General features: G+C 44.0%; 1 protein-coding gene across 2 annotated transcripts in view; it reads left to right on the forward strand.

Moving 5' to 3' along the window:
• LOC126481037 (acyl-CoA Delta-9 desaturase-like) overlaps window positions 1-27,246 on the forward strand; it is a 137,839-nt gene that overhangs the window by 29,797 nt on the left and 80,796 nt on the right. For both annotated transcript variants that reach the window (XM_050104517.1, XM_050104518.1), the window contains exon 2: window positions 10,538-10,838. In XM_050104517.1, coding sequence (XP_049960474.1) covers window positions 10,544-10,838 — 295 coding nt within the window. In that variant the 5' untranslated portion in view covers window positions 10,538-10,543. The remainder of the gene's footprint in view (window positions 1-10,537; window positions 10,839-27,246) is intronic.

Consider the following 27,246-nt stretch of genomic DNA (forward strand, 5'->3'; position numbering starts at 1 on the left):
TACTGTACAAGGAGGAAGATGAGGCAAAACGTGTGATGGTGGAACGTAGCGTCCGCTGCTGTATTTCACGAGTGATGAAGCGTGGTTCCATTCGGCAGGACATGTGAAATGGCAGAATACCACATACTGGTCAACAAACAATCCCCATACGATTAGTAAGGAAACTTTTCACGGCGAAAAATCTCGGAGTGTGGTGTGCCGTGTTAGCAAATCGGGCCGGCCGCGGTGGTCCCGCGGTTCTAGGCGCTCAGTCCGGAGCCGCGCGACTGCTACGGTCGCAGGTTCGAATCCTGCTTCAGGCATGGTTGTGTGTGATGTCCTTAGGTTAGTTAGGTTTAAGTAGTTCTAAGTTCTAGGGGACTGATGACCACAGATGTTAAGTCCCATAGTGCTCAGAGCCATTTGAACCATTTGTTAGCAAATCGGAATGTGAGTCCCAGTTTTTTGAGACAACAGTAAACACATCTGTGTCTATGCGCATATTTGTGGATTTTTATGCTCAGTCGACTCCTCAGTGAAAGTACGTATGCTGTCTTTCAACGGCATGTGGTGACCCGTCACCCTTCAGAATCTCAAGAATTCATGAAAGGTTCACAGAAGAAAGGACTGTCAACAAAGGACTGTGGCCTACTCTTTTGCCGGACGTAACCATTTGTGGCTATTATCTGTGTAGCAGTCTGAAGGACTAAGTATACGTAATTAACCAAATAACGTTAGAAGACTTGAAGGACGATATCAGTAATGAAATTCTGACAATTCTTGAGTAGATTTACAATAGGATTTTGGAACATGTACTGCGCTCGATCATTATGAATCACCTAAAAGAAATGCCGGCCGGTGTAGCCGAGCAGTTCTAGGCGCTTCAGTCTGGAACCGCGCGACCGCTACGGTCGCAGGTTCGAATCCTTCCACGGGCATGGATATGTGTGATGTCCTTAGGTTAGTTAGTTTTAAGTAGTTCTAAGTTCTAGGGGACTGATGACCTCCGATGTTAAGTCCCATAGTGCTCAGAGCCATTTGAACCTAAAAGAAAACGGTTAATTGACAAATAGCCAAGACGGGTTCAGAAAGCATCGTTTTTTGAAACACAACTAGCTGTTTATTCTCACGAAGTAACGCGTGCTATCGGAATCGACAAGGGACGTCAAGTTGATTCCATATTCTTAGTTTTCCAGAATGCTTTTGACGCCGTTTCTCACAAGCGACTTCTAATTAAACTGCGCGTCTATCGAATATCGTCTGTTCTGTGACTAGATTCGTGATTTCCTGTCACAGAGGTCACAGTTCTTAATAACTGACTGAAATTCATCGATTAAAACAGAAGCAATATCTGACGTTCCCCAGAGCTGGCCCTGTGTTGTTGCTCACCTACATAAACGAATTAGGGACAATCTGAGCAGCAGATGATGCAGTCATTTACTGTCATTAAAGTCATCAGATGGTCATAATGAATTGCAAAATGATTAGACAAGATATCTTCATGTGAAAAAAGTGGCAATTGTGTCTAAATAACTAGAAGTGTGAAGTCATTAATGTAAGTAATAAAAGGAATTAACTAAATTTCGGTTACAAAGTTAATCACACAAATCTAAAAGCTGGAAGATCAACTAAATGTTTGGGGATTACCATTGCGAATAACTTAAATTGGTATGATCACATATACAATATTGTATGGAAAGGAAACCAAAGACGGCGACTTATTGGCAAAACAAAAAATGTAACAGGTCTGCTAAAGAGACTGGTTACAGTACGTTCGTTCGCCCAATTCTGGAGTATTCCTGTGCGTTTTGGGATCCCTATCAGCAAGGATTGACGGACGACATCGAAAACGTTAAAACAAGGGCAGCTCGTTTTGTACTATCGAGAAATAAGGGAAACACTGCTACGGATAATGGTACACGAATTAGGATGGCATTGATTAAAACAAAAGCGTTTTTCGCTGCGGCAGGACTTCTCCTGAAATTTCAATCGCCAACTTTATCCTCAAAGTGTGAAAAATATTTTGTTTTGGTACCCATAGACATAGAGAGAAATGATAATTATAAAAAAGAAAAATAAGATAAATCACAGCTCCCACGGAAAGACTGAAGGGTTTGTTTTTCCCGCTTACTGGCCGAGAGTGGAAAGGTAGAAAAATAGATTGAAGATGGATCGATGAACCATCTGCCAGGCAGCTAATTGTGAATCGCATGTACCGGGTGATCAATAGTCAGTATAAATTTGTAAACTTAATAAACCACGGAATAATGTAGATAGAGAGGTAAAAATTGACACACATGCTTGGAATGACTTAGGGTTTTATCAGAACAAAAAAAACAACAAAGTATTGCTATACGCGTGAAAGATCTCATGCGCGCGTCGTTTGGTGATGATCGTGTGCTCAGCCGCGACTTTCGTCATGCTTGGCCTCCCAGGTCCCCAGACCTCAGTCCGTGCGATTATTGGCTTTGGGTTTACCTGAAGTCGCAAGTGTATCGTGATCGACCGACGTCTCTACGGATGCTGAAAGACAACATCCGACGCCAATGCTTCACCATAACTCCGAACATGCTTTACAGTGCTGTTCACAACATTATTCCTCGACTACAGTTATTGTTGAGGAGTGATGGTGGACATATTGAGCGTTTCCTGTAAAGAACATCATCTTTCCTTTGTCTTACTTTGTTATGCTAATCATTGCTATTCTCATCAGATGAAGCGCCATCTCTTGGACTTTTTTGAACGTTTATATTTTTTTGGTTGAAATAAAACCCCATGTCATTCCAAGCATGTGTGTCAGTTTGTACCTCTCTATCTACATTATTCCGCGATTTATTCAGTTTTCAAATTTATACTGACTTTTTGATCCCCCAGTAGATGTAGATGCGGCAGACCTGCCCAAAGCGTATATTAACACTTTAAGTTGCGCGCAAAAGTGCAGCACGTAACGCAATGTAATGTAAAAGACAAGATCAATTCTATATATAAAGACCTTTGCATTAGCTTATTTGTTATTTCTTTATTATCTAATTATTATATGTTTATCTACATGTTGTTGTACCCGCTCGTGGAGGGCAATAATTCGTGCACAACAGGTGGGTTGTCCGTAGTCGGGGCCGGTTTTTCTTGCACCACCCTGCACAAGCAGCGAGCGTGAATAATTCGCAGAATGAAACGCAGCCTCTCTCTCTCTCTCTCTCTCTCTCTCTCTCTCTCTCTCTCTCCCTCTCTCCCTCACTCTCTGTTTTCTCCATTATCCAGGCCTCAATCGTGTACCTCCGCTACACGGATGGGCGGCCGTTAACTAGGCGCGGAACTTTCGCGTTGAGGTCAGTGGTGAGCGCACGGCCAGGGCCGCAGTCACTCTCCCGAAGACACAATGCGCCAGGCGCAGCCGAGTGGGGTGGGGCAGGCCGACACACTTGCAGCTCCGCGCGGCCGCGATCCTGTTAGCGCAGGGGCGCCTCGGGCTGCGGGTCGAAAGCGCACAGCCTCCTTTGTCTGCAGCAGGCGCTGCCGGCACACTTCCCGTCGTCTGGCGGAGGTGGGGCACTCGTAAAACGCAATGCCCCCGCACACGCACCTTGGCTTCGAGTCCCAACTCTTTCAGATTCAGTATTAACTATTCTTTACACGTACACTAATCAACGTATACACTACTGGCCATTAAAATTGCTACACCGAGAAGAAATGCAGATGATAAACGGGTATTCATTGGACAAATATATTATACTAAAACGGACATGTGATTACATTTTCACGCAAGTTGGATGCTTAGATCCTGAGAAATCAGTACCCAGAACAACCACCTCTAACCGTAATAACGGCCTTGATACGCCTGAGCATTGAGTCAGAAAGAGCTTGGATGGCGTGTACAGGTACAGCTCCCCATACATCTTCAACACGATACCACAGTTCATCAAGAGTAGTGACTGGCGTATTGTCACGAGCCAGTTGCTCGGCCACCATTGACCAGACGTTTTCAATTAGTGAGAGATCTGGAGAATGTGTTGGCCAGGGTAGCAGTCGAACATTTTCTGTATCCAGAAAGACACGTACAGGACCTGCAAGATGCGGTCGTGCGTTATCCTGCTGAAATGTAGTGTTTCGCAGGGATCGAATGAAGGGTAGAGCCAGGGGTCGTAACACATGTAAAATGTAACTTCCACTGTTCAAAGTGCCGTCAATGCAAACAAGAGGTGACCGAGACGTGTAACCATTGGCACCCCATACGATCACGCCGAGTGATACGCCAGTATGGCGATTACGAATACACGCTTCCAATGTGCGTTCACCGTGATGTCGCCAAACACGGATGCGACCATCATGATGCCGTAAACAGAACCTGGATTCATCATAAAAAATGACGTTTTGCCCTTCGTGCACCCAGGTTCGTCGTTGAGTACACCATCGCAGGCGCTCCTGACTGTGATGCAGCGTCAAGGGTAACCTCAGCCATGGTCTCTGAGCTGATAGTGCATGCTGCTGCAAACGTCGTCGAACTGTTCGTGCAGATGATTGTTGTCTTGCAAACGCCCCTATCTGTTGACTCAGGGATCGAGACGTGGCTGCACGAACCTTTCCAGCCATGCGGATAAGATGCCTGTCATCTCGACCGCTACTGATACGAGGCCGTTGGGATCCAGCACGGCGTTCCGTATCCCCCTCCTGAACTCACCGATTCCATATACTGCTAACAGTCATTGGATCTCGACCAACAGGAGCAGCAATGTCGCGATACGATAAACTGCAGTTGTGATAGGCTACAATCCGACCTTTATCAAAGTCGGAAACGTGATGGTACGCATTTCTCCTCCTTACACGAGGCATCACAATAACGTTTCACCAGGCAACGCCGGAAAACTGCTGTTTGTGCATGAGAAATCGGTTGGAAACTTTCCTCATGTCAGCACGTTGTAGGTGTCGACACCGGCGCCAACCTTGTGTGAATGCTCTGAAAAAGCTAATCATTTGCTTATCACAGCATCTTCATCCTGTCGGTTACATTTAGCGTCGGTAGCACGTCATCTTCGTCGTATTGCAATTTTAATGGCCAGTAGCGTACATACACTGAGTAAACAAAAGTCAGGGCTAGCGATAGGTATATATCAGATGGCGGCAGTATCGCGCATACGAGGCATAAAAGGGCTGTGCATTGTCGGAGCTGTCATTTGCACTCAGATGATTCATGTGAAAGGATTTCCGACGTGGTTATGGCCACACGATGGGAATTAACTTTGAACGCAGAATGGTAGTTGGAGCTAGACACATGGGACATAACATTTCGGAGATCGTTAGGGAATTCGATAGTGTGAGATTCACAGTGTCTATAGAGCGTGACGAAAATGCCAAATTTCAGGCACTACCTCTAATCACGGGCTACGCGGTGGCTGAAGGCCTTCACTTCACCACCGAGAGGAGCGGCGTTTGTGTACAGTTCTCAGTGTTAAAAGACAAGCAACAATGTGTGAAATAACCGCAGAAATCAACGTGGGACTTACGGCAAACGTATCCGTTAGGACAGCGCGGCAAATTTGGCGTTAATGGGCTATGGCAGCAGACGACCACCGAGTGTGCTTTTGGTAACAGCACATCACCTGCAATGCCTTCCCTGGGCTCTTGACCATATCGGTTGGACCCTAGACTACTGGGAAACGCATGCCTGGTAAGACGAATCCCGATCTCTGTTCGTAAGGGCTGATGGTTGGGTTCGAATGTGGCGCACACCCTATGGAGCCACGGACCAAGATGTCAAGGCACTGAGCAAGCTGCTGATGGCTCTATAATAATGTGGGCTCTGTTTACATGGAATGGACTGGATTGTTTGGTTCAGCTGAACAGATCATTGACTACAATGGTTATGATGATTAGGTCTGGTTTGTGGGGCGCTCAACTGCGCAGTTACCAGCGCCCATACAAATTCCCAACCTTCGCTCAGCCCAAACTCACCACTTTCATGAATGATGATGAAATGACGAGGACAACACAAACACCCAGTCATCTCGAGGCAGGTGGAAATCCCTGACCTCGCCAGGAATCGAAGCCGGAACTCCGTGCTCGGAAAGCGAGACCGCGACCGCGAGACCACGAGCTGCGAACTGGAATGGTTATGTTCATCTAGTTCATTTGCGGCCTGTCATCGATTTCACGTTCCCAGATATGTCACTGGGCCACAGTTGTTTGCAGTTAGTTTGAAGAACATTCTGGACAATTCGAGGGAATGATTTGGCGATCATGATCGCTCGAGATAAATCCTATCGAATATTTATGGGACTAAATCGAGACGTGAGTTCATTGCAAAATCCTGCGCCTGCAACATTTTCACTATTATGGGCAGCTATAGACACAGCATGGCTCTATATTCTGCAAGGGATCTCCAACGACTTCTTGAGTCCATGCCACGTCGTGCTGCTTCATTGCACTAGGCAAAAGGAGGTCCGATACGAAATTAGGACGTATCTCATGACTTTTATCACCTGCGTGTGTTATCGGACATTAAGATAGGGTATAATCCTTAGAGCCCTGTATCTGGGTGGCAAAACCATGTGAGCAGTACTCGACCTCCATCACTTGCTATCCACGCGCGTGCAGAATCATGCGGCCGGCTGTCGACTCACGCGCCAGCAGGCGGCGCTCGCTCATCGAGTGCGGGGCAAGTGGTGCAAGGTATTTCCAAGCTGCGAACACAGGTGACGTGACAAGTGAGCTATGTGACTCATAGCACGTTGGATACGTGGCACTAGCGTGTCATGAGTATGACTCGACAGTATTAGAGGTGAAAGTAGTTAGTAACGTGGTACCATATCATCGTCAGACAATGAAGCTCTCCTGTATTTAGTCAACTTATTTAACATTAATCAGCACATGCCTAGAATACGTTGTTGGGTACATTGCTTTTTTGCTGGCGAGTATAAATGCAACAGTGATGGTTGAGTACTAAAGGATATCCGTTGTGAAGCAATAGTACATCTGTGTTGACATAATGAAGTCCCGTACTCCTTGGCAGAGTGTAGGGGAACGGCGCGTGAGACGCGCAGCGCCGTACTAGGCAAGGTCCTAGTGGAGGTGATTTGCCGTTGCCTTTCTCCGACCGTAATGGGAATGAATAATGATCATGAAGACGACACAACAACACCCAGTCATCTCAAGGCAGGTGAAAATCCCTGACCCCGCTGGGAATCGAACCCGGGGCCCTGTGCTCGGGAAGCGAGAAAAGCTACTACGAGACCACGAGCTGCGGACACATCTGTATTAGGTTATCTGTTTGGAAAACATGACACACTAGTTGTCCAGGTATGTGCTTTATTTAATTTAAAAACACAACATATTTTGAAAAGACACAACCTCATTATCAATTTTTTTTAAATATTATGCTATGCTATAAAAATGGAATCATCTCTTTCAAAAACATGTCGTGTTTTTAAATTAAACACAGCACATATCTGGACTACTAGTGCTTCCTATTTCCCATGCTGATAAACTTCTTTAGATAAAGTGCTGGCTAGAGGTGAGCTCCAATTGCTGAATCCTGCGTCTTTGCCGTAAGAAGACTGCAAATTTTCTTGTTATTTTGCCGAGAAATAAGCTTTTGCTCTCACAAAACACATAATGAGATCAGATCCTCAAAGAGAATTTACTAATGGAAACTGCCTATTTACTTACAGATTAGCTATGGAAAGGAGGCATGTAGCATACTGAAACTTCCTGGCAGATTAAAACTGCGTGCTAGACCGAGACTCGGTCTGGCATACAGTTTTAATCTGCCAGGAAGTTTCATATCAGCGCACACTCCTCTGCAGAGTGAAAATTTCATTATGTAGAATACTGTTTCAGTATGTTAGTTCTGCAGTTCTGAATGTTGGTTCATAGAAAACCCAATATCATATTTCAGTGTAGTTGCACTGCATTTTCGGGTTTTCCAAAGGAAGAAGTCACTCAGATTAATGTCCGGGCTGTGGAGCGGCCACATTCCTCCTCCCGCATAATGTTCTGGAAATCTATTTGACACTACGCTAAGGCCAAGTCTTTCGTATAGGAAATCAAGGACAACGTTGGCAGTATGGGGCATGCTCCATCCTGCATGAACCATTGTGTCTGCAATGGAAGACATAAGGGCATAAGTTGAAGAAAGAACTGGTTTGGCAGCATGTATAAAATTGCGTTCAACGGTTACTGTAGCATCGAAGAAGAACGGACCGATGATTCCATGGCTTGACATCACGACCCACACGCACACTTCCTCCCCGTTGGTGTCTTTCGTGCGGCTTATTCGCGGAGGTTCACGTGCCCAGAACCGAACGTTCTGTGTGTTCGCAACACCGTTGACGTAAAAATATGCTTCGTCAGAAAACCGTGTGATGCGTAACACTGCCTCTTCATCTTGCTCGATTGCCCACCTTGCAAACTGCACTCTCTACTCCTTATCTCTCGCAGTAAGCTTATAAGCCACATTTATTCTGTATGGATACAATCGAAGGTCGAGTTGAATAATTCTTTGTATAGATCGGCGTGAAATTCCCAACTCGGCATTGGGTCTTCTTGTTGATTTACTCGGACTGCGAGTCAAAGCCACTCGAAATGCTACAATGTTTTGCGGCGAACGTACGGTAAGTGCTCGTGGCCGCTGACACTCCAAAACAGATCCAGTACCTCAAAATTTTTGATGTAATCTGCGTATCGTTTGTGGGCTGGGAGCCAACAGTGTGATGAAATGAGCACGAAACCTTCTCTGTGTCAATGTAACGCTGTTCGTCGCCGCTAACAGTAACAAAATCTTCGCCTTTTGTGTGACGGTCAACCGTCCCTTGTCCGCCATCGCGACAAACTGAAATGGCTGGACTCACAACGGAAGCGATGAACTCGCAACGACATCTGGCGTAATTTCCATGAACTGCACGAACTTGAGCGCACAATTTGAAAGCTTCCAGAATGAGATTTTCACTCTGCAGCGGAGTGTGCCCTGATATGAAACTTCCTGGCAGATTAAAACTGTGTGCCGGACCGAGACTCGAACTCGGGAGCTTTGCCTTTCGCGGGCAAGTGCTCTACCAACTGAGCTACCCAAGCACGACTCACGCCCCATCCTCACAGCTTTACTTCTGCCAGGAACTCGTCTCCTACCTTCCAAACTTTACAGAAGCTCTCCTGCGAACCTTTCTTTCAGGAGTGCCAGTTCTGCAAGGTTCGCACTATGGGACTAAATATCTGAGGTCATCAGTCCCCTAGAAGTTAGAACTACTTAAACCTAACTAACCTAAGGACATCACACACATCCATGCCCGAGGCAGGTTTCGAACCTGCGACCGTAGCAGTCGCGCGGCTCCAGACTGAAGCGCCTAGAACTGCTCGGCCACATCGGCCGGCGATATGACTGTCAATCAGGGCTCTGAAAAGGGCCTTTTCTTCATTTTATATTCCTAATACACGTCATTTTAGACGTAGCTCAGCGCGTGGAAGGATCTGCCGGTATTTACCGTTGCCCAGAGGACGCTCAAATGTACATGTACAATCTTCTGGGAGGCTCCTTCCTTGTCCCCCAGTGGCTGTGTTATGAGCTGAGACAGCATCGTCATCTTCAGCAACTATTGTCAAAATTCACGGAGGTTATTCGCCTTTCGTCCACACACCGAGCTTTGTGACGATCATCCTTCATCTTCATGGTGGTGAGGATGCTTTCAGTAAGATATCTGAATGTCCGTGGTGGTATGGCAGCCTATTCCTCCCCAAGAATAGAAACGAAGGAAGATAAAGATATTGCATGCTGAGGTCTGGAGCGAAGTCGAGTTCTGGATCACCCCAAAGGTGCTCCATTGCGCATACGTCAGAACTCTGCATGGGTTAGTTTATTTCAGGAACGTTGTTGTCGACAAAACCATTGCCTCACAGATATTGATTTATGAGAGGCTGCATTGTAATGCTGATACAATCATCGTCTCTGAACTGTCCCTCTACTGTAGACTGTATACAGCGCCGTAAAATGTGTTTATATCCTTCCAAATTTACCGTTTCCTGAAGTGAGCGATCACACCGTAGTCACGAAAAATACGTCTGTACCAAAACATCTTCCGCTCTGTACTTTAATGTCCACAGCTCGTGGTCTAATGGCTAGCGTTGCTGCCTCTGGATGACGGGGTCCCGTATTCGATTCCCGGCCTGGTTTGGGATTTTCTCTGTCCGGGAACTGGGTGTTTGTGTTGTCCTCATCATTTCATCATCATTCGTGAACGTGGAGAGACTGGACTGTGTAAAGACTGGGACTTTGTACGGGCGCTGATAACCGCGCAGTTGAGCGCCCCACAAACCAAACATCATCATCATCTGTCCTTTACGTGTAACGCATATAACGTTCTCCAGGCATTCATCAGTCCCAAACCACTTCGTCGAATTGCCTCAGAGTGCAGCGTGATTCTTCCCTTTAAAACTTAATTTTGAGCATATTGGAAAAGCGTGTGAAGCATGCGTTGTCACGTCTACCTTAGAGATGTACTCTATCAGTATACTCCTGCCGCTTCTGCTGCTGGTGCGATCTGAAGACAGCATCTGTTTGTTGCCCTGGTAGGTCGCCATGGTGACCATCTCGCAAACGCAGTGCGTGACGCTGCGGCGCCGGTCGCCGCCTCGGCCGCTGGACGCCAAGCCGTCGCCACTGACCGCCCAGGCGCCGAAGTCGGCGGGTACGACGCTGCGCTCCGCTCTGGAGCAGCAGCAGGGTCACCAGCAGCAACAGCAGCAGCTGCAGCACACGCCGCGGCTGCGCATCGTCTGGTTCAACGCCCTCGGTTTCCTCGCGCTGCACATCACTGCCGCCTACGGCCTCTGGATAGGCGTCGCCTACGGCCGCGTCCTCTCCTGGCTGTGGGGTGAGTCTACGCCAGACATAAAAGCTCGCTAAAAAACCTCATCATTTTAACGGCAGTTTTGTGGCTACAAGAGCTATTTGTTTCGAAATTGCGAAATTGTAACTCGTAGCGGATTAGCTATCGTATTGTTCACCCTGTTCATGAAAGTCATGCGATACTTCGTAATATCATGTCGAACTTCCTTTTGCCCGGAGTAGTGCAGGATCTCGAGGCGGCATGTACTCAACAAGCCGTTAAAGGCCCTCTGCACAAATACTGTGCCATGCTGCCTCTGTAGCCGTTCGTAATTATGAAAGTGCTGCCAGTGCAGAATTTTATGCACTAACAGACCTCTCGATTATATCCCATAAATATTGCACTATCTGGATGGCCAAACGATATAAAATTAATCGTCGGTAAACCAGATGCCAGACTTAGATTCATTGGAAGAATCCTAAGGAAATGCAATCCGAAAACAAAGGAAGTACACTTGTTCGCCCACTGCTTGTATACTGCTCACCGGTTGATAGATGAGATAGAGAAGATCCAACGGAGAGCAGCACGCTTCGTTACGGGATCATTTAGTAATCGCGAAAGCGTTATGGAGATGATAAACTCCAGTGGGAGACTCTGCAAGAAAGACGCTCAGTAGCACAGTACGGGCTTTTGTTGAAGTTTCGAGAACATACCTTCACGGAGGAGTCAAGCAGTATATTGCTCCCTCCTACGTACATCTCGAGAAGAGACCACGAGGATAAAATCAGAGAGAATAGAGCCCACACAGAGGCATACCGACAATCTTTCTTTCGACGAACAATACGAGACTGGAATAGAAGAGAGAACCGATAGAGGTACTCAAAATTCAAATGGTTCAGATGGGTCTGAGCACTATGGGACTTACCGTCTATGGTCATCAGTCCCCTAGAACTTAGAACTACTTAAACCTAACTAACCTAAGGACAGCACACAACACCCAGTCATCACGAGGCAGAGAAAATCCATGACCCCGCCGGGAATCGAACCCGGGAACCCGGGCGCGGGAAGCGAGAACGCTACCGCACGACCACGAGCTGCGGACGTACTCAAAGTACCCTCCGCCACACACCGTCAGGTGGCTTGCGAAGTATGGATGTAGATGTAGATTCGCTAGAACTGTCCAGAATATTTTTCAATCCAAGTGCTCTCGCTTAAGTAGTTCTAAGTTCTAGGGGACTGATGACCATAGATGTTAAGTCCCATAGTGCTCAGAGCCATTTGAACCATTTGAATTCAAGTGCGAACAGTTCTGAGCCGGTGACATGGCACATTGTTGCTCGGCAAAATAAAATTCATGAATGCTTGCAACATAACCATTTCCAGATAATGATTAATTTAGTTGGACCAGAGGACACAGTCCACTCAGTGTAAACACAGCCCACAGCATAGTAGAGCCACCTCCAGTATGCAAAGTGCCTTGTTGACAACTTTGGTCTAAGGGTTCGTAAGTTCTACACCACACCCGAACCTTACCATCAGCCTCTTACCAACTGAAAGTGGGACTCAGCTGACCATGTCAAGGTTTTCCAGTCGTGTAGGGTCCAAGCGATATAGTTACGAGCCCAGGAGAGACACTGCACACGATGTGCTGGCTGCAACTCTACTCAAACGCCGCTGCTCTCGGTCGTTAAAGGAAGGCCGTTGGCGACTGCGTTGTCCGTCTTGAGAGATAATGCCTGAAATTTGGTATTCTCGGCACACTCTTGACATTGTGGATCTCGAAATACTGAATTCCCTAACAATTTCCAAAATGAAATGTCCCATTCCGCGTTCATTGTCCGCTATACCCGTCGTGCGGCCATAATCAGGTCGCTGACCTTTTCACACGAATCATCTGAGTACAAATGACAGCTTAGCCAATACCCTGACCTTTTACACCTTACGTACGCAGTACTAAGCCATGTGTACATGTGCATATAGCTAACCTATGACTTTTGTCACATCAGTGTAGAGCGACGAAAAAAGACTGTCTGTATACCTCCGTACGAGCCCTAATTTATCTTATTTTTTTCTTTATGGTTATTACACGAAGCGTACGTTGTCGGCAGTAGAATCATTCTGCTGTCAGCTTCAAAAACCTGTTCTCTAAATTTCCTAAATAGTATTCCTCAGAAAGAATGTCGCTTGCCCTGCAAGTATTCTCATTTGAGTTCCCGAAGCATTTATGTAATACATGTTGCTCGATCGTATCGGTAACAGACCTAGCAGTCCGCCTCTGAATTGCGTTGATGGTTTCCCTCAATCCGACCTGGTGGAGATCCCTAAAACTCGAGCAGTTTTCAGGAACGGATAGCACAAGTTTTATATACATGGTCTCTTTTACAGATGAACAACAACTTTCCAGAATTCTGCCACTAAACCGAAAGTGACCATTCGCCTTCCCTACTACAGTCCTTACATGCTCGTTCCATTTCACATCGCTTTGCAAAGACGTGACTGTGACAAACAGCATTCTACTAATGCTATAATCGAAAATTACGGGATCGCTGTTCCTACACACTTTCTCGTACAACACAGAATCATCGACAAACAGATACAGGTTGCTGCACAGCTCGTCCATCAGATTATTTATTTATGCGGAGAATAATAGCAGTTCTATCACATTTCACTCGGGCACTTCTGTCGACACCCTTGACTATGATGCACACTTGCCGTCGAGTACAACGTACTGTGTTGTACTACTTAAGAGCCCGCTCGGTTGGCCGGCTTTCCGGGCGGGAAGGAGCGCCTAGTCCCCGGCATGAATCCGCCCGGCGGATTTGTGTCGAGGTCCGGTGAACCGGCCAGTCTGTGGATGGTGTTTAGGCAGTTTTCCATCTGCCTCGGCGAATCCGGGCTGGTTCCCTTATTCCGCCTCAGTTACACTATGTCGGCGACTGCTGCGCAAACAAGTTCTCCGCGTACGCGTACACCACCATTACTCTACCACGCAAACATAGGGGCTACACTCGTCTGGTGTGAGAAGTTCCCTGGGGGATCCACCGCGGGCCGAACCGCACAATAACCCTGGGTTCAGTGTGGGGCGGCGGAGGGGTGAAGTGGACTGCGGTAGTCGTCGTGGGGTTGTGTACCACTGCGGCTGCGGCGGGGACGGAGCCTCTCCGTCGTGACTAGGTCCCCGGTTAACATACAATACAATACCACACTACTTAAGAAGTATGATGACGTAAGTCGGTCACGAGAGCGAGTGCACTTGTTTTTCCCTTCCCTGTATTACTATAGATTGCATGCAAGTGTCTCCAGCTACACCGGAGTAACAGGATGCGTAAGGGGCCTAGTTGTGGGAGGAGGAGGAGATTAGTGTTTAACGTCCCGTCGACAACGAGGTCATTAGAGACGGAGCGCAAGCTCGGGTGAGGGAAGGATGGGGAAGGAAATCGGCCGTGCCCTTTCAAAGGAACCATCCCGGCATTTGCCTGAAGTGATTTAGGGAAATCACGGAAAACCTAAATCAGGATGGCCGGAGACGGGATTGAACCGTCGTCCTTCCGAATGCGAGTCCAGTGTGCTAACCACTGCGCCACCTCGCTCGGTCTTAGTTGTGTCTTGTGGCATCAAAGCAAAACAAGGAAACTCTGACATGCCTGGACAGAGGTTGCACGTAAAGTAGGAGCCCGCTGCCCTTGCTGTGAGACTGCATTGGAACTACACGCAAACCCGCTAAAAAAGAAACATAGAAATTCGTTTGGTTGCCATCCGTTTTTAATTTCACATTCGTCGAGGAAAACAGAAAACCGATCACGGAAATTGTCTGGCAACAAACGTACGGCTACAATAGTCATACTTAGGTAACTAATCGCCCACATATTTTATAAATGTAAACCTTATACAGTAATAAACATGTAGAAATTCACAAATAAAATCACTCGTCCTAAGCTCAATATATGATTCTCTACTTTGCACGCAGAGCCGTTGTTTTGTATGCGGACTTAAATACGATCGACTGCCCTGTTTGGTTCCTGTACAAAGACCCGAAGTGAGTAACACGAGTCGCTTCGCTGGGCTCGCACGAAGTGCTAAGGCGATGATATACGAAGTGATTTGGCTCTAATTCATTACTCAAATATTCTTCGTAATTGCTATTAAAATGGAATTTCTATTGTATTGGTTTCCATATCGTTGAGAGGTTTTCCCCTTCTAACTACAACTAAATCTAGATTATACTTTATTAATAATTAATTAATGAAACTGACGGTTTTGACGGGCTGCTAGAGACTAAAACCTCCATCTTATATCACAGCAGCCGAATCGCTTACGAGATTATTCAGTTGGTGGTGTTTCTCATGAAAGGTGTGCGCACATTACCATCTGTCGTTCCTACATCATTCTACTTTATGACGTCATGTGTCGGCTACTACATCTTCGCTCAGCTGAGATGTGAAGCATAGAAATAAATCTTGTGGTCAATTTTGATTCCATAAGGAGCCGTTCTGCACAGCGACAGTATATTGTTATAAGGAAGGGTAGTAACGCAGCAATCAATCGCAATCCAATTAATTTTTTATTAATCTTGCATATCCAGATTTCACCAGTAAATAACCATCTTCAATGCATTTGAATGAGTTATAATTCAACAAATTTGCAGCAGTTAATATCAAAATGCTTCAAATGGCTCTGAGCACTATGGGACTCAACATCTGAGGTCATCAGTCCCCTAGAACTTAGAACTACTTAAGCCTAACTAACCTAAGGACACCACACACATCCATACCCGAGGCAGGATTCGAACCTGCGACCGTAGCGGTCTCGCGGTTCCAGACTGTAGCGCCTAGAACCGCACGGTCACTCCGGCCGGCGGTTAATATCACCATATGGCCTTTCTGGTGCGTAGGCAGAAGGAAACTCCAAACACTAACAAGCAAGTCAAGACTAAAATATCAAACTACTTACCGCGCAGCTGCGATGCTTAGTTGTGTGGACAGAATATTACATTAAAGTGTAAGATATCAACAAAAAAAATCAACTGCTAGTACGATACGCCACTGATGCACTTGGCACTTAGCAGGACACTAAAATGGTGGAAGCACAAGGATTTCGGCTGGTTTACGCATCGGCAGCACTGCGCGTGGAGCAAACATTCACCCTCGCGGAATTAGGCCACAATCCGAAAACAGAGCACCTTACCCTGTGCAAAAAAATTCATTTAATAATGCTGGTTGTAGTAAAGATTCTATAAGAGGATTGCTAACTTGAACAGAGACGTGTAACTAGGGTTTCATGTGGATTGTCATGAACGTAGACTTGACTATTACGACTAATAAACGGTATCTGTAAAGTAAGCTTCATGTGTGAATAACTGTGTGTGTATATGAAGGAATTACTGCATACATTACGTACGAGGAGTGCTGTTAGCTTGTCCTATTGACAAAGTCACCCGCATATGGATGTTTCGTTTCGATCCTCGGAAATACGTTAGGCTTTCCTTCTATTGACACTTGTTGGTGCGCTCTAACAATTTGTTGTCCACGCTGAAGCCACAACTTTAAACGTAAACAGTAATAACTAGCGTGATACATTGACACAAACTGAACAGCCTACTACGAATATTCGGTCTTCTGTTTGTGATGTAAAGTCCTTCAAAGTTCGTCAGTGAAGACCTGATACAAACAGTAGGTTCCAAATGTGAGAGGCAACATACATTACTCCGAGAGGTAACATACATTACTCTGAAGTAATTGTATTGCCCCAGGTTTTACGCTTACAACTGAAGAGAAAGTTGTAAGATGCCAACAATAATTTTCTGTCATCTTTATACGAACGCTTGATGTTCCTGCTGTCCTCATTCGTACTCTGATATCACACATCATCTTTAGCACGATTTATCACATTCATCTCTCTAAAACTTTCTCTATGACCCACACCAATAAACTGAAACTCGATTCAGATTCTTCTTTGTGCCTATATTCAATAGGCGTGAACGTTCGCCGGCAAGATGATAGGCTGCTGACGAGAACGGGGTCAGCGGCAGACGAGACGCGCGTGTGAAACAAAAGGAGAGAGGCCAGTGTTTCTTTTTTGCAGCCTGCGGTGGGGCCGTGAGGTGGGACCCATTACGGAAAGAGCGAGTTAAACCCACACAGCGCCGCACGCCGTGCCTCAGATGTGAAGCTATACGTGCACAGTAACTCTTAGGAAAGATGCCGAGAGGAACGTTGCGTAAAATAATTCTCGTTATCACGAGGACTGATTATATTGCCCGATCGACAGAACGCTACTCGTATCCGAAACGTTGCTTCCAGGAGTTACGATCGACCAATACGGCCATTTGAGCACATTTGTCGGATAGGTGACAGTTCCCCCTACACATGCCATTCTTCAAGCTTCCCAAGAGAATTCAAATTTCGTTTCGGATGTTCAAGTCTACCTGAGCTTGATGTAGGTCATTCATCATCCAAAGCTTTCTCCTACAGCTGCTAGTTCGTTGGCTTCTTGGGAGGAAGCTGTGACCTCGCGTGCTTGGAAAGCTCAAATGACAGACTGTCCGCGGATAGAAGTAAGGATGTAGCGTCCTGGCAGCGACGTCAGTAGAGACGGAACACAAGCTCTGAAAGAGCGAGAAAGGTGAAGAAAATCGGCCATATTATATTCGAAGAGCCGGCCGGAGTGGCCGAGCGATTCTAGGCGCTAAAGTCTGGAACAGCGCGACCGCCACGGTCGCAGGTTCGATTCCTGCCTCGGGCATGGATGTGTGTGATGTCCTTAGGTTGGTTAGGCTTAAGTAGTTCTAAGTTCTAGGGGACTGATGACCTCATAAGTTAAGTCCCACAGTGCTTAGAGCGATTTGAACCAATTTTTATATTAGATGAAACCATTGCTGCATTCGTCTGATCGATTTAGCGTAACCACTTCGAACCTTCATGTGGGAGGCCGGACGGTCCAAACACTACTTTAATCTAAGAAGCCTTCAGCCTAGTTGCAATATTGTCGTTTCTGGACTGGAATGTCCCAGCATTCATCCTGGGACATTCCAGTCCAGAAACGACAGTATTGCAACTAGGCTGAAGGCTTCGATCTGATAATGAAACAATAGGTCTGCAAGCCAACCCTGGAATGTCGATAACATAAATAGTTCCCTAACATTATCAGTCTCTGTTGGGCAATCACATTCAATTAGATTCTTTATTTTTGTCTAGACTATACCTTTAAACATATGCAGCAACGCGCGTGGTTTCGTACCACATTTATGGCTGATACTATCAGCAAGATTTGCAGGAAGATAACTTAGTAATGTTACAATGACGTCATGACGTTAGCAGCATTAAAAATATCGTGGTATTATCTCGCGGCTGCATCGCAGGCCAATCTGAAACATCCCCTCCTGAAAGCCTTAAGTTCTTTGGGCGTAACTATGCCGGCAGCAGAGACGACATTGATTGTAACATTAGATTCTTCATAGCTTTCAGAAATCCCTGTTCTTCTTTAAATGTTGTCTTCAGTGATATTTCAGAGGAAAGACAATTGTATCTTACCCATCAGTAGTGCGGTTCCCTCCCAACGATCGTAGTGGGTTTGATGATAGTCCGTACAACGGACGTAAAGATCGAATACAGTTTTGTACTGCTCGCATTGGTCATCACAATCCAGTAATAGTAAAATTTTGGCTTAACATGTGTACACTGCACTATACAATATGTAACTAAATTTCCTTTGTAGAGTTTGAATCCAGGTCCCTTACGATAAAAAAAGTGAAAATGAGCTCTAAAATGCATATCTTAAGAACTATGATCACTTGTTCATCTACGCTGCTGTGAAAAACAGCTCTTCTTCTGAACAAGTGCTCATTGCTCTTAAAGTGTGAATTTATGAGCTCATGTTTACTAGACTTTTTTCTTGTTTTGGTGTAAAGAATCTGCCTTCAAAGTCTGTTCAAAGGAAATTAATTACATCCTGTAGCTGGAGGCCATAGTGTTAATGAATTACAACTGCAAATCAAATGTTATTTATTGCAAAAAATTAATAAAAGACTTTGTTTCTTAGATAGCTTAGAATATTGTATTTTCATATTACAATGTTGCAAATGTGTTCAACATACAGTAACCAAGAATGACTCATTTATAATTAATTCGTTGATGTCACTGTCTAGAAGCATTTATTGTACTTCCAGTACTTTTCATATTACTTTAATGGAGCGAAAAATAGAAATTTTTTGTATGTCTAGTAGTGCTCCTGCTCGCAGAACGCGGCTATGTATATTTCTTAGTTTTCCCTCTAGTTGGATCTATAATGCGTTGTTCCACGCCGAGGCAACTAAATATCGGGGACTGATGACCATAGATGTTAAGTCCCATAGTGCTCAGAGAGCCACAACTAAATATCGGAGTCAGAGATGAAGCCGAGATTTTTATGTATAAATTACGGAGAAAAATATTTCATGTACATGAAAGCTACACACAAGTTAAAAGTGAAAAAGAAAGCAGACGATGGTAATTAGAGAGATGACGCTCATTTGTTGCAGAACTCTTGAACCAACCGAAATGACACTCGTACGTGCTTATTCTCAGTGACAGGAAAGTACTTGAATTTATCTGTGAACTGGCAATCTAGTCGACGCTCCAAAACGGAAGAATGAGTCTACACCGCGTGTCAGTAACTGTTTCAGGCCTCTCACGAAGTTTTTCCAAAGTACAGAAGCATTGTACGTCCGTCTCATCCCCAGTCCCCGGCGTAAGGAGCGAACATGGAAATCCCAAGTGCGACACCTCCGCTTGGGACGAAACATTGTTTTCAGTGAAAGCTTACTCGGCCTCGTTCCGTGTAACGGAACTCTCATGTTTTGTTGACTTCAGCACCGTTCAGCGTGACCTCCCGCTTCGCGCTGTACGTAGAGAGTGAAACGCTACGGATGGAAGACGGCACTTGCTACAGCTCCTGCGTCCCGCCGGGTGGCACCCTACACATTGAAACGTGTGGACAGAAATCCAGTACCACAAACAATCAACCAAATTTAAGGATTGCTGTTTATATTTCCAAGCGTGGAACGAAGCTGTAGTTTGGTTGACGACTGTTCATACAGTAGGCGAAGAACGATCCCGTATTGCTACCACCATTTTCGACAAACTAAATCAGTGCATTGTATTTCATTTATAGGCCACCATCATCTCATTTCTTTTTTTTCGGGGTGGGGAATTCCGTACCTCGGTCGGCAAAAAAGAAACCTTTATCAGGGCTCCGTGGAAAAAAAATTCCGTGCCGGTGTAAAAAATTGAAGCTTCTAAGCCAATGCTATCAAATGACACGACTATTTATGTCACAACTTTAATACTCGCAAACTCTCTTATCAAAGCCTATAGGGTCCTTCCATAGGTGTCGGATCACGAAATGTTTAAAAAATGAAGGTTCCACAGTATAGCCACAGGAAAAATCCCAAAACTGTAAATCTGTAATTATATAACAGCAAAAAATTTCATTTCTCATCTGACTCTCTGTTCGTTCGTAAGTCTGTTAAGACCCCTTTCTCATTGGAAGGGTAGACATATAACGTTGAAATTTATATCATATACTAAGGCTTACTATCCCTTGGCAGCGTAAAAAAATTGATTCTTTTAAATCAACGCAGTCAAAAGACACGGCCATTTACGTCACATTTTTTGATACTCGTAGACTCACACATAAAACCCTATAGGGTACTTCGCGTTGATGTACAATGATGAAATTTGACAAGAACTGATGTTTCACAGTGTAATTAAAGTAAAAGATCCTAAAATTGTTAATTTGTAATTATATCACACGTAAAAGACACTTGTCATTCGTTGTTCGACGTCAAACTTGAAATTAAAAGAGTAGTTCTGCATTGAAGCTGACTGCGTCGCAATGGTAAAGTCAGACATCATGCAAAGAATGACTTCATTGCTCATATGACTCGTCTCGGAATTTATCCATTCTTAGCCTGATGTTTGTCCTTGCAATTGCGGCCCAATCGTCCTGAATCGGGCACCACCGATTACTAAAATAATGGTCGCCTAATTCCTTTTTTCGACTTTTATACTACTGTAAAAAATATCCTCGAAAATTCTGGAATCACTGGGGCCGATATGTTGCCAGTATCAATGTACATAATAGGCAAGAATAGCCTACATTCTCGATTCGCGGAATGGATGAACTTCCCATGTGCATAATTAAGTTTGTACGGAACCCTCCGTGTGCTAGTCCTAATCTCACCTAGTCATTTTTTTTTTTGTGTTCATACCGTCGTAACAAGATGTAGACTATTACGAGATTTTTACATCCACGTCTAAATTCGTACTCCTCAAATCAGTGCGAAATATATAGCGAATGGTGCTTCCTGTTTTACCACAGACTAGGGTTTCTGCCCGTTCCAGAAAAGTAAATTAAAGGGAAGCGTGATTGCTGACATGTGTCTGTGCGCTCTGCGGAAAGCCATATGTCGGGGTCTGTCGTACATTCCTAAACTCCTCTTTTAACATCAGCTCTTGAAATTTTGTGGGTAAGCTTTAGAGATGTAATTAACATCTTTAAGAGCCTTCTATTTCAGGTTTCTCAGCACTTCCAAAACACTCTTGCATGTGTCAGTCAAACGTGTGAACATTCGTCCTTTGTACTTCGTATGGCCCTCACACAGCGGCAGTATTCTAGGATTCATCGCACGAGTATTTTTAATCAACATCCTTAGAGATGTAATCGAATATCTTTAAGAGCCTACTATTTCTGGTTTCTCAGCACTTCCAAAATTCTCTTGCGTGTGTCAGTCAAACGTGTGAACATTTGTCCTTTGTACTTCGTATGGCCCTCACACAACAGCAGTATTCTAGGATTCATTGCACGAGTGTTTTTAATCAACATCCTCCGCTGACTGAATGCACTTTGCTAATATTCTACCAGTAGGCCAATGCCAGTCGCCCGCTTTACCTATGACTGAGCCTATGTGATCATTCCATTTCATATCCCCACAAAGTCTTCCACCTATGCATTTTATGACATTACTGCTTCCATTTGTGACTTGTGACTCTTTAACATTTTGGTCATTTCCGTGTTTTTTGGAGCTCATAATTTACATTTATAGGTGTTTAATATAAGTTTTCTATCTTTACGCCGCTTCTAAATCCTATCAAGATTCAACTGGATATTTGTGCAGCTTTTTTTCAGGTATCGTTTGATTATAAATAACTGCACCATCTGAAAAAGTTTAACGTAAGATAATTACTATACAGCATGGACAGCAGATCTCCCAATAAATTTCCGTCGGGCACTCCTGGCGTTACGTCTACACCTGTGGTTAACACATTGGACTCGTATGTGGGTAAGACGACGCTACGATAGTTTCTTTGGGAGGACAAGGCTGATTTCCTTTCCCATTTCCTCTCAATTCCAGCTCTTGCTGACCTCGTCATCCACAGTACTTTAAATTCTGATACTCTTCGTAAGTGGAAGGACAGGGATTGGAATCTTCGTCTGGTTATCCAAGTTTTAGATTTGCCATAAGGGATAATTTGTTTTGCTCGATCATCTGTCGTCCCGCATTGAACATGTTCTGCAAATCATGAGGCGGCGAGTCACTCGTTTCTTTTTCCAGATAATAGTCCATTTGAGCTCTGGACGAGGCGAGAAGCTATTTAAATGGCTATCTTCAAAGAACGTGCAAAGTCTGACTCGATGTCACGACATGTGCAGATTCTTACACATCCCAGTAACCATCCACCAAACATTGATTGGTTTTTTACAATGTTGCTGCTCCATACTTGAATTCTTATACAACAAGCAACACGGGCAAGTTGTACGCCAACTCAGTCAACAGCTTTAGCTCAATAATGTTATTCATTCTTCACGATTTTTTCATACTGAGAGGCCGGCCGGAGTGGCTAGGCGCTACAGTCTGGAACCGCGTGACCGCTGCGGTCGCAGGTTCGAATTCTGCCTCGGGCATGGATGTGTGTGATGTCCTTAGGTTAGTTAGGTTTAAATAGTTCTAAGTTGTAGGGGACTGATGACCACAGCAGTTAAGTCCCATAGTGCTCAGAGCCATTTGAACCATTTGAAGCCATACTGAGAATTTCACAAAGAAGTAATATTGACATCAAATATCGGTTCTCCCATATTTGTTTTAACCATTTCTTGGTTTGGTGATGCACCTAACTGGCAACAAAATCGCTATTTTTGTTTAATTTTATTCCGTTTTTATCTCATTTTCTTCGATTTTGGTGTTATAAGAAACTCCAAAACACTTAGAAAAGTGTACTTCAACTTTATTAGCCATTTGCTCGTTTGAGTTTTGATTAAAGCATTGTTTGTAGCTTAATATCGGAAAGCAATTTGTCTTCTCTTTGCTTACTTGTTTTTCTAGTTCTTTTAAATCAAGTGTTACGTGAAGCACTGAAGCCAATGTAAGAACTGCTGACTCCGCTGTTTGCAAGTTCCGTAGTTCTGTTGGTCTCACAGGAAATGTTCATAAATTCTTCGAGACATCTGCGCTACTGCTGCTGCACATTTTCCTTTGACAAAACTGCACGTGGTTAAGGGACGCCACTTCCAATTTGATCACTTAAACGTATACCTAACATAGATAGAGAAATATTTATACTAAATATTCCCTATGATTTTCATTGATGAGATTACGGCTCCGTATTTTATCAGATTTTCGGATGTAAATAAGCAGTCAACAACATAATTTGTTCGCTGAAAAGGAAACTAACGACAAATGTCTATTTATTCAGAGAAAAGGTAGTACCAGTACAATGGTATGGGTATGCTTATTAAATTATTTCATAATAACTTAATCTTCTATGTTGTTCTTGGGCTGCAGTAATTCTAATGAAAACATTTCTTGAATTTCTTTGGAACACTTCCTTTAACGACAGTGCGTTAGCGTATCTTGCGTTTCTGCGAGAACACGTTTCCCAGCTGAGGAAAGTTCATAACGATTAGCAGTGCAGCAAATTACTTCTTAATTCACACCGCTGGAAAACAGCGAAGCTGTTTAGCAACTTTAAATCTTAATGCGTGAGGAGATGTCATAATATTGATTAGGCGCCAAAGCAGACAATAGCGTTGGGTTCCATTTCTTCCCTGTTTATTACTGCTCACTTCTCGCTTTCTCGCTTACGTAATGGGAAGCACTCAGCCTTACGGCGTCGCTGTCTAAGCGCGAAATCCTCCTAACTGATCACTCACTAAACAGGAAAACTGTTTCTTCGTTCTGAATTAAATTTAATACTTCCAATTTGCCTGCCAGACATTTTGGAGATAGTTCTACAGTATGAAATTCACCACTACGGTCGTCGGATGACAATGCTATCGCATTTGGTAAATTGTGTAGATTGAGTTTGACAAGTGCTACCAACTATCTCGAGAACTTTCAAACTTTTGAAATGAAACTAACTTCATTACTTGAGGGGAAATAATTGAAACATCGAGAGCATATTTTATTAAAATCCTATGTCTTAGTGTTTCACGGTGACGCAACCTAACACCCAAAATGATATGATTCAGTCTAAAACTGGTCGTGGAAGCCAGCACTCTTATATAAAGAGTGATGTTAACATTGCAGGGGGCAGATAATCGTATTTGGCTGAAACAGACCGCATACTATACAAATTGTTTATAGCCGTTTCACACTTTTTCCATGTCTTGGGGACAAGTATAAAATAGAAGTGGGACACAGTGCGTAGAAGGATTCAACCATACAGATTGTGCGAAATGAGAAAATGATTGATTTGTTTACCGAAGTGTTCAAAAATGTTCAAATGGCTCTGAGCACTATGGGACTTAACAGCTATGGTCATCAGTCCCTAGAACTTAGAACTTCTTAAACCTAACTAGCGTAAAGACATCACACAACACCCAGTCGTCACGAGGGAGAGAAAATGCCTGACCCCCCCGGGAATCGAAACCGGGAACCCGAGCGCGGGAAGCGAGAACGCTACCGCACGACCATGAGCTGCGGACTACCGAAGTGTAACCAGCAAACCATTATACAGATACTACTTAAGCTGCGACTAGGTTAACATATTTCTCGTATGCCTCAATATTAACCACTTTTCAGATTCTCGTAAGATCTCAGAAAACCTTTTCTTCTTGCATGGTTGCTGCCAACAGCCAGGAACACGACGAGTACCAAGGTCTTCAATTAAGATAATGGGAAACGAGTAGTCCGCGGTCAAAGCTGCGTCCGAGCAACTAAGATCAACATACGAACTTCAAATGTATTTCTCTAGATCCTTGTTGCAGATTACATCATGTGCACCTGAAGAGGAGTGCAATAGACCCACGTAGCTATATATCGACAGGTGTTATCGTGAGGTTTCACGTCGGGTTTTCTAACTCTATATGTTCAGTCCGTCGTTTCTTTTTACGTCAACATCTCTCTATTTCACAGTACAAACCGACAATTTTCGTATATAACCTGAATTAAACATTGACGATTTCAATTTTGTTATAAATACTGTTTATTCTTAAATAACAGACAGCAGGATAGCTACTGTATGTAGAACAAAAATATTCCATAGATTACTATTCTGTTTATATATTGTCACCCATTTTCTAGTCGGCTGACCGTTTCTGGCTTTTGGGCATACGCAGACAAAGAATCGAAATGAGATAACGCCCGATACGAACGTAACACACCTAATGAACGGGTAACGCGATTACGATCTTAACTGACCAAGGGTGCTAGGAAAGCTGCTGTAGTCTATTCTTACTTTGATAGTTTACTGTAGCATGTACGGTAGTTTTACAGCTGTTTCTGCTCCCACTACAGTCAGTAAATCAAGGATATAACGCTATTTTAGCCGGCAGCTGGTCATATTAGACAGCTTTTGGTACCTTGGCAGAATCTGACTCTGTCTGTTAGTCGTTCCCCGCTTTTACGTTGAATAAGCTCAGCATTTATTGATAAGGAAGTCTGTCATTTGGAATATCTCTTAAGTTCATTTCTCGCTTCGCTAAGTTGTCTACTATTTCGTTATGAAAGATGCTACTGTAGCCTAGAATCCACAATAAATCGGTTCCTATTCCTGCTTGCTTATTTGTAACGACTTTTTAAAAATAATGTCTATAACTATAGGCGACACACTTTTGTTCCTTTTTGGTTTTTAAAAACTCTGTAGTGCATGAAGGGAACAGGTCAATATCAACATACTGCTTCACGTGGAGGACATGCTGTATGTTACATCTTCCCTAACTGCGATGTCAGCCGCGTAACAGAGTGTTGTCTCCTTAGGTAGAGAATACAGGGCTTGATAATTTTCTGCAGTGTTGTATATTGCATATCCTACATTTCGCTGTCGATGGCCTTGGATCCATCCTTACAACTCTTTATCGAATCCAGGAAAATAGCATGATGTTAGACTCAGTCTTAAAATTTGGAGAATCTTTATGTTGTACGATATTATCAAAGATTAGTGTCTTTTTTCTCGGACGTTTATTGGAGCTGGGAATTCTAGCAATATTTTATTTTCATAAAAGGTCCACCATTCAAGAGGTTTCGTAAACAGTGGCTTTCTTCTATTTCCAGGAAAGCAGTTAAATTTTTCGGTGTCTGACAAATATATTTATTATGCCATTGATCAGAGGGTGTCCTGCCTGCGAGATCAGTTCCCTTCTGATTGTCAGTGGTGGTCGCCCTGCCTCAACAAGGAGAGCAGTGGTGTCAACGTATTTACCACAGATAAAAACTCATCGTATTCCTTTACAAGCTAATGATGTATAGAGCATAACTAAATGGCCAAAGAAACAAAATTTTTATTACACACTTTAAGACATAAAAGCATACAAATTATGATAGCTAAATTATCAAGGTAAATGCTCCTTCCCAGTGTAGGGAGGTGAGCCCAACGCCAGAAATGTCGTCACAGCTTACTAACTTCCGAGTTTAACCCGCCTCTAGCCTCCCACAGTTTCCCCAACGCAGTTCATCCAGTAAATAGTGACGCAACACCGTTCCTCCGTCTAGCCTACTGCAGTTACTTCTTTCCACTTTCACAGACTCATCTGCTTTCCAGTTATCAATGGTGCAGTCGTTTGTTACGTACAGGTGATGTAAGAGAATTGTATCGTAGCTGTTTTAAGAGTAGCAGTTCTGTGTACCACTTTTGCACAAACAATCTACTTTACTTCCGCGTCAGTCGCCCAGTGTTTTCACAAGATATTGTTATTATTGCGAGTAGTTTATGTTCCTATAAACATAAAACTTGTACGTACTATCACTCAAGTCTCCCTGTTTTTATTTCATTTTTATTTTACAGTAATTAATCTTCCAATTTATTTCATATACATTACTTTCCTCTTTACTGTTTTCATTATCTCGTAGAGAATTAATTAGCATTGTTACAAAAATAGAGACAGCATCGAAACTCATTAACGTAAAATTACTGGACTGATGAACAAGAAATACGAAAATACTGTGTTTTAACACAGCCAATGCGCTGAGTAATAGGCATTT

Source organism: Schistocerca serialis, chromosome 5 (assembly GCF_023864345.2).
Source record: "Schistocerca serialis cubense isolate TAMUIC-IGC-003099 chromosome 5, iqSchSeri2.2, whole genome shotgun sequence".
In the NCBI taxonomy this organism is placed as follows: Eukaryota; Metazoa; Arthropoda; class Insecta; order Orthoptera; family Acrididae; genus Schistocerca; species Schistocerca serialis.